The sequence below is a fragment of the Lethenteron reissneri genome, chromosome 36, assembly GCF_015708825.2.
Source record: "Lethenteron reissneri isolate LAM-NWPU_2019-01 chromosome 36, ASM1570882v1, whole genome shotgun sequence".
In the NCBI taxonomy this organism is placed as follows: domain Eukaryota; kingdom Metazoa; phylum Chordata; class Hyperoartia; order Petromyzontiformes; family Petromyzontidae; genus Lethenteron; species Lethenteron reissneri.
Genome location: NC_083814.1, coordinates 12,862,617 through 12,871,248, shown reverse-complemented (window position 1 = coordinate 12,871,248; position 8,632 = coordinate 12,862,617). Strand labels below are relative to the sequence as shown.

General features: G+C 51.7%; 1 protein-coding gene across 1 annotated transcript; it reads right to left on the bottom strand.

The window, feature by feature from the left end:
- SIGMAR1 (sigma non-opioid intracellular receptor 1) lies at positions 1-8,049 on the bottom strand. The gene is made up of 4 exons (XM_061566206.1): positions 7,841-8,049; positions 4,299-4,499; positions 2,868-2,960; positions 1-2,399 (listed from the first exon to the last, which is right to left on the bottom strand). Exons 1-4 carry the CDS (start codon positions 7,989-7,991, stop codon positions 2,170-2,172), a joined length of 675 nt encoding a protein of 224 aa, XP_061422190.1. The 5' UTR covers positions 7,992-8,049; the 3' UTR covers positions 1-2,169.
- Positions 8,050-8,632: the final 583 nt, after the last annotated feature.

Here is an 8,632-nt window from a genome sequence, read left to right as displayed (position 1 = left end):
TCCGTGGTTGACTCGTTTATTACACCTACAGTAATTCCCCCCCACCCACGTCATCGAGACAAACGTTTTGTAAACCCACAGGACACACCAACACCCAGCAGCGATGAAGCCATCGTGGTCAACCCCCCCCCCCCCCAAAACGCACCCTATGTCCCACACCTATCAGCCAGGCAGGCCCTGAGCAGCTGGACAGTGGGTGGGGGGTGGGGGTTGGGGGGGGAACCTGACCAGGCGAAGCAGCACAATCCCTGACACGTGGTCGCTATTGCTCTTTCCATCCGTGTCCCCCCCCTCCCGGTGAAACAGCGTGGGATGGGGGGGGGGGGGAGACATTCAGCAGAGGTGGCAATTGGTTAGCCACTTGACAATGCAACACTTAATATTAAAGTCAATTCGTTGTACTACACACAAGTGCTTCATGGACATCGCACGCACAACGACTAAGTCACAAAATAAATTCTCGAATAGTGTTGCCAAGATGAATTGTTCAATGCCTGGTAGGTTAACCAGCCGCCAACCAATTACCAATGGGTCCGGCCCACCTCGTGAGCTCATTAGCAGCATATTTCCACAACACCACTGCAAATAAGTAATTGGACAGCACCGATTAATTAAGAGTAATCAGGTATTTTAAAATAAATTATGAAATGCTTTAGTTTGTCACAGTTCCCTTGCTTGTGGCTCAGACATGATCAGACGTTAAACACAAAACAGCAGCGACTTTTGGGGTAGGTAGCAGCTTTCAATACGCATAGGGCCGGGAGCAATGCGGCCCTCAAACCAAGATCTCAGCCAAAATTCCACCTTGGTGACTTGCCCATGAGTGCTGGCACACGTTAATTAAAGTCACAGCCTCTCTGGGTGCAGGCACGCAGGAATTCCAACCTGTAGTTCGCCCATCCCACCTTTGAACGTTTAATTGCATTTCCACCATTTATATCCCGACCGTGTAATTGTTGCAATGTCATTAGACTCGGTTCTCCATTTGGATCTGTTGCAGAGATGGCGCAACCAATGTGGACTTTCAAGAATGGCCCCATAGAAGTGGACAGTGCAGCCCTCCCTGGCCCACAGTGGAGGGCAGCACTTTCCCACCCGCTCTGCCATGAGAGTCATTTTGGTCGCACGAGTCAAAAATATGTTTTTTTTTATTCAATAGAGCTGGAATTTCGCCAAATTACGTGCAGAACCAAATGTAATGCAATGGGGTTTTTTCTGTCCAGTCATAGGTGACCGGACATCAACTCGCGATACATCCAATAATGTAGGGCGGTCTTAAATCTAGAAACCCAGTGAGTATTCCTCCTGCCAGGGCTGCAGACAGAAAATCCATGACTGACAGACCGCGGCAATATCAACACAGCAGACTTGACCAGCCAATCACACAGTCCCCCACGTGACCCGCGGGGGGGGGGGGGGGGGGGGCAAATCAAAGTGCAGCTTTGCAGCGCCGCCTCCCTTGTGACGTGCAATGGGACAATTGGCGCGCAGACACACGCACGCAGACACGTGAACACCGCAATACAGCGCAATAGAGACGCAACGCTCAAGCGAAAGGGGGCCATGACAGTGCAGGAGGTAGGGGATAATAAGAGCTGGATAATGGGTAGCTGGGTGTCAAATTGGATTCGATGAAGATCAGCAAGAGGCCTTGTACTGGTGGCTAGTTACTAAGGAGGGGCTGGTACTACGAAGGACACGAGGTGAGTCGGGGGTTGAGAATCATCGTTTTTCAATACCCCCCCCCCCCGCCTGCACCTCAATTCACTTCCTCTTCGTTGAATTGTTACGTGGATAGATTAATGGGTGCTAGGTCTGGGCAGCGAACGCTTTAACTGCCCAAGAGTCCCACACTCCATACTCGGCTATTTAACTTAACCTAGTGTCCGTCGTAGTTTCTGGTTAACTCGTTGGGTAGGTTGGGTTCATGGCCAGTGGGAGGACAGTCGGAGTGGGTGGCTGGTTGGCAAGTTTGCTAATTAGGATTCGGACCAGTGGGATGGCCGGTACTGGTGGACTTATTGGCGAATTTGGGTTCGGGCAGGACTGGAACTTGGTTGCACCGTGTGCCCTGCATCCTCTTCGCCCCACCTCCCCACCACCCGTCTCCTGCCACCCCTTCGACTACCGATCGCTTTCCCATTGCGGGTGTGGTGGGGGCTGGCGACGTCACAGCAGGCCGGCGTCGCGCAGCTCGGTGGTGATCTCGAGCGCCAGGGCACGTGCGTACACGCGCAGTGTCCAGAACACGGTGAGAAAGTCCTGCGTGCTGAAGAGCGTGTCGGTGAGCGCAAAGCCCAGCGTGGACGGGATGAAGCCGCGGCCGTACTCCACCATCCATGTGCCGGCCGTCCACTGCACGGACGTTGCCTCGCCCGCGCTGTGCACGATCGTGTCGCCTGGGGGCAGGCGCAACGTGGGGGGGGAGGGCACGTGACGACAGTTGATAGGGCATGCAACAAAATAAATGTGGGCAAGAGGACTCCCTTCACATTTCTCACAACCGGAGATTTTTTTCCAGCACAATGCAAGCCTTCGTGGTAGAGAATGGTCCAGAAGCGGATATCACCTAACTAGTCGTGAGATCGCTTTAAATCCCTTCCAGTGCGCACTGACACCTGCCGACTCACGCCTCCTGCTGCAGAATAATGTGTTGTTGCATGACAACCAAACTGATCATTTTCATCCCTAGAGCTGCACTTCAGCCAAATTGAGTGCAGAAACAAATTTAATCCGACGATTTCCGTGTGTGTAGTCATTGGTGACCGTGACCGTTAAATTCTCCGCCGCACTTGAGAACACGGCTTAATCAGTGGATGTGAACCTCGGGGATGACGGCGTGGGGGGGGGGGCGACGATTGGCTCACCTGGGTAGAACACCTCGCTCTTCGTGGTGCCCTCCTTCCACTGGCGGAAGGTCCCTGATATGATCGTGTCAGAGATGTTCGCCCAGTAGCGGCCTGCACCACCACCACACACCGAGACGGAGCGTTTTCCGCGAGCAGCAACAAGCGATACAAACGACACAGATTCTTATTTCACCAGGTAAGGCCCACTGAGCTGTGTAGCTCTTTGTCACAAGCGACCTGGCTGTCACAAATGATAGCCCAATGAATTGGCTTATGTGGAAATATATAGCAGCCAAACAATCTCAACGCATATTCTCGTGACGCCCAGAGGCACGGTGACGGCGCAAGGAGAGGGGGGGCACTGTATGGCTGGGGCAGAGCTCGTGACCAGATGTAAAGCGATTAGTCGATTAAAATCGATTGTTGTACTCGTGATACATGCACAGATTCCTGTCTGTACAAACAAATTATATATAAATTGGGATGGTGTGGTGGAGTAGCGGTTAGTGCGACGATTCCTGGCCATGGTTAACATTGGTGGCAAATGATATCAGAACCAGTTCTGAGCAGTATGGTGCATACGCAGATGACATGCAAAGGATAAGTTGAAGACAATGAATCAAATAACAGAAATAAGACAATACAACGACACGAACGAGACGATTCAAATGGGAAGCGATCCCAATGAATCGGATGGAATCCTATGGGGTACCATGCCGAGTGTCACTCGAAATTTCTAATCGAAATTAAACCAATTGGCTGACCACTACGTTGTCCACTCCGTCAGCGCCCCCAGTGAGACACGGTGGGGTCCGCTGAAGGACAGGGACAGGCGCGCTCCGAGTGACGCGGGGGACGCCACGTGCCGTGCGTTAAGACGTGGACGGTGATTTATCGGTGTCATTTTTGTCTCTGGGCTGCCTCATTCATCCCGCACGACAGGCGACCTCGACTCGGGTTGCGTGGGGGGGGGATGAAGCGGGGGGGTATGGGGGATGTCGTCGCTGGAGGAGGTGGTGATGAAGGTCACGGAAGCAGCAAGAAACGATCTTGTTAGACATGTCTAAACATGTTTCTTTTGTTACTTGTCTTTGGCCGGCTTGGTGATCGAGGTCACTCTTTGGAAATAAGACTGCCCTGTACTCGTGTGTTCTTACCTGGGTCAAAAAAATTACCTTGAAACTTGTACCCCTGTCTGTGCTGTCACCTGTCCTGTCCCCTTCGTATTGTGTCCTATCTGTATAGTTTGTCTCGTCCCGAGTGTCTCATTTTATAATCGTCTCACCTGCATTGTCTGTCTCGTCAACATCATCTGTTCCGCTCGTTTGTTCAGGTATAATCGGCCTCGACAAGACGTGACCGATAGTCGCAAGCATGCAAAACAACGTACGGGTTGGGGGGGGGGATGGAGGTGGCACGTTGGCGATCTGGGAGGGTTGAGAGTCGTACCGGAGTGCCCGGAAGTATCGACCGCCGTGCCGAAGAGCAGCACGTACTCGGTGAGGGATGCGTGCAGGAGGTACATGGCGCCCATCCAACCGCCCGCGTTTACAAACACCCACTGCATCTCGCTGTCGGGCAGCACGTGCCCCGGATGCGTCCGCCGCAGCTCCGCCACAACCTTTCCGAACGCCGCGTCGTGGTCCAGTCCTGCCGGAGGGGTGGGGGAGGTCATGGGTCACCGCACTTCCTTCTGCTGCACTCCTCGCAACGCCGTGCCAAGGACGTCCCCGACGAGCCCCGGTGGTCACCCACCCAGGTACTCGCCAGGCTCGCACGCCGCTTTGCTTCCCAGCTGCGATGACATCCGGCGCATTCGGAGCAATTTGGATGTCTCATTATTGTTGATACTATTAAACTGAAGCCAGACTGGGGAAATAGAGTCGATGTACTCTATTGCACGGGATCATCAGAATTTTGCTGAAGTCACTGCCTATGTCTGTCATGAACGCGGTTGTCTCCAAACATCTGGTAGTCGACCAGCCGCGACGTAGGAACAGTCCCGCACCGCACGCGTATATAATCATGTACAGCAAGTCCTCATTTAAAACAGAAGATGCATTCCTAAAAAGTGCCTCGTGAAGCGAAAAACGCATTCAGCAAAAACTATTTCCCCATGAACAATGTAACGATAATGTTTGGCGAGATACAAAGTACTACGCACACAAAGTAAGATGGTGGGACAAATAAGTGAGGGTATGCCACCGCGTTACTGTATCGTACCGCTCAGCCGCGCAGCCCAAGAAAGATCGTCGTTGACCACTCGGAAACCGCGTTATAACGGTCCACGTTCCTCGTTAGAATGGTGCGTGGCCTGCGTTATAACGAGGTGTGCATTCTGCGTAAAGTGTTCCCAAATGGGAAAAATGCGTTGGAGCGAAAACGCGTTGCAGTGTGTACACCACGCGTTAAGCGAGGACTTTGTTCATTCAGCCAATTCACCCGTGGTGTCTAAAGCCAGCGGCTGGATTTACAACTTAGACATCGATTTGTAGTTTCTACTCAATGCATATCCGTACAAGAAATGAAGGAGCGTGTTAAAGGAAATTAAACCTTGCTGGCGAAGGCGTGTGGCTTTCACGTATAAATGTCATCTATATTTAAACGTATCGATTGCACCATAATAATCGGTAGTAATCCATGTATAACAATGACATTCAGTTGTGTAGTGTTGTCATAACTCACCAAGGCAATTTTGCAAATTAGGCAACCTCACAGTCAACATTTAAAAATTTACGTTATAATCCACACGGTGTCATTGTCGTTTGTAAAAAAAGATATGATGGAATAAATCAGAAATTATTGAATGGCTTGACACAGCCGTGACAATGACGACACAATCACCACCATCATTCCAGCATGGAAGGGGAAGTCATTTTGTCAGAGTACATTCGACAAACATTGAATTGCATTCCCAAATGGCCAAATAAATAAGCCACTTCAGGATTACATTAAAGCTTTCCCGCCCACATAATAGTGTCTGAGATGTTCGTCTAACGTCGTGAAAGGGGCCGTCCATAAATGACGTCACGCACCTGGGGGGGGGTCAGGCATTTGTGACGATGTGTGACGGGGGGGGGGGTTGAGAAATGTGACGTCACATCAAAATGCGCAACTTTAAATAAATATAGACAACATGTTCTACTTAATTAAATAAGACTTTTTTTTATAAATGTTTTCTCCTACATCAGAGTGCAGCGCCACATTAAATACGCACTACAATGGCAATAGTTTAAAGCGATTTGAAGCATGTTTTATTTTCTTTGGGGGGGGGGGCAGAGCTTTGTGACGCCATATTTAAGGGGGGGTCTGACTTTTTGTGACGCCGTGTGACGAGGGGGGGGGGGGTCAAAAATCGTCCAAAATCGCGTGACGTCATTTACGAACGGCCCCAAAGTGCCTTTCAAGCAAAAGTACAATCAACGGAACAAGAAACGGTGCGTTACACATCCGATCTCTGCAACAATCCCCTGCAACAGAACAAATTCGCCTTGGCGCACACGCATCAAGGCGCACTCCTGGCTGAGATTGATGCACCCCGCGTGTTCGCAGATTCCGTGGACCAAGGTCAACCTCCCCGGCTGTTTGAGTCGTCGGCTCCTCCACGAATGAAGCTCGCAATTCTACACGGGTGATCTGGTGGATCATTAACCAACAGCTTTCAAGAGGCAACGTGGCACTGCACATGGGGTTCAAGGGCAGGTGTTCAAAACAGAGCGCAGTCGGGTGGCCGAGTGGCTCACGGGTCTCAAGCATTGAGAGCTCGCACCGCTTAGAGCTGGGGTCGAATCCAGATTAAACCGGCTTCTCAAGTGCAGCGAGTTTGATAATCTCAGTCTGAGTCACAGAAGACCGAGTACAAAAACACACCCATCACATCGCACTCGGTTCCACCAAATTGAATAATTACCTACTGTGTGAGAGAGAATTACAAATGTTGGCTTAGCAGAGAGAGTGGGTAAGTACTGCCACCCGATTGTGTAAATCAGAGAACAATGGAAGGGGGACACGAGGAGTCGACTATAAACAATTTATTTCTAGATTTGAAGCTCTCGTGACTGCAAGGATTCATATTCTTAGGTTTTTTCGGTAAAGTCACGTAGGTAAAACATCAAAATTAATAAAAATAAAATAAAGATCACGACGTTTCGGAGGCAACACAAGTCTCCGTCATCAGGTGGGACCGTCACAGCCAGATTAGCTGCATCAAGTGAGGCAATGATTCAAGATGTAATCCCTTAACAAGCAAGTTGAGGGGGAGGAGAGGGGGGGGGGGGAGCTCATCATATAAACAATTTTTCAGAAGCGACTTGGCCACAAATGATAGCCCAATTAAGTGGCTTATCGCGAGTAAATGTATCGCTGCTAAATACTCTAAACGCGTGAACAAACCGGAGGATCCGAGAACAATCCACGCGACCACGGGGGAGATGCATGCAGCATCCAAATACCAAATATACAGCAGCAACAGGCGTCAGGGTCAGGATCGAACCCACAACCTCCTGTATACCAGGCGAGGTAGTTAACATCTCACCAACGTGGCCCCGCTTTTGTTGGGTCCTCGCAACTGCTCATCAAGATTTCCGAATGGATTCTTCATCTCGTGAGATGACAACACAAGACGGGATGCCGCCACTAAAAACGTGAACGCACTCTGCAGTTAATTCAACACACGCGCATTGTGCCCTTTGCGTTGAACCGGGATCTTGCGAAAACAAACGCAAGGGCATTGCCTTCCAAATATATTTACAAGATCATTTAGACGCTGGGCTTATTAACCCCTAAGTGAAACAAAGGTCCGCAACCCCCGAGACACTGGAGGTATGGATGGGGGGGTCCAAACCCCGGGCGGAGTGACCCCGTGCCGGGCCTCGCGGCTCCGCCGCTCCCGGTGCCGCCCTGTCCGGCAGAGAATCTAAGCGAGGTCGAGGCTGAGAGAGCGGCCTACCCTCCCGCCCGCTCTCGGGAGTCGCGCCCGCGCCGCCGCTCACCCGCATATTTCTTTGCCACCCTCGCCACCTCTTCGGGCTCGAAGACGTAGCGCTTCGTGCGCAGCCACGAGCCGACGAGGGGCACGGAGAGGGCGACGAGGAGCACGGAACCGGCGAGCAGCCACGGCAGCGCCCTCACCAAGGCGCCCATCGTCACTCGAGTCTCTGTCTCTCTCTGCTCGCTCCAGTCTCTTCCTCTTCCGGAAGATCGCCACCGTTCATTCATTCGCGGCCTGCTCAGCCGCACCAATCGAACGCGGCCCACGTCTTCTGGAAGATTCTTCCGGAAGACAACTTCCGTCGTGTTCGCCTGTCGCTTCCAATCTTCTGGAAGATTCTTCCGGAAGACAACTTCCGTCGAGTTCGTCTGTCGCTTCTAATCTTCCGGAAGAGTCTTCCGGAAGACAACTTCTGTCGTGTTCGCCTGACGCTTCCCATCTTCCGGAAGACTCTTCCGGAAGACAACTTCCGTCGTGTTCGCCTGACGCTTCCAATCTTCCGGAAGATTCTTCCGGAAGACAACTTCCGTCGTGTTCGCCTGTCGCTTCCAATCTTCCGGAAGAGTCTTCCGGAAGACAACTTCCGTCGTGTTCGCCTGTCGCTTCCAATCTTCCGGAAGAGTCTTCCGGAAGACAACTTCCGTCGTGTTCGCCTGTCGCTTCCAATCTTCCGGAAGAGTCTTCCGGAAGACAACTTCCGTCGTGTTCGCCTGTCGCTTCCAATCTTCCGGAAGAGTCTTCCGGAAGACAACTTCCGTCGTGTTCGCCTGTCGCTTCCAATCTTCCGGAAGAG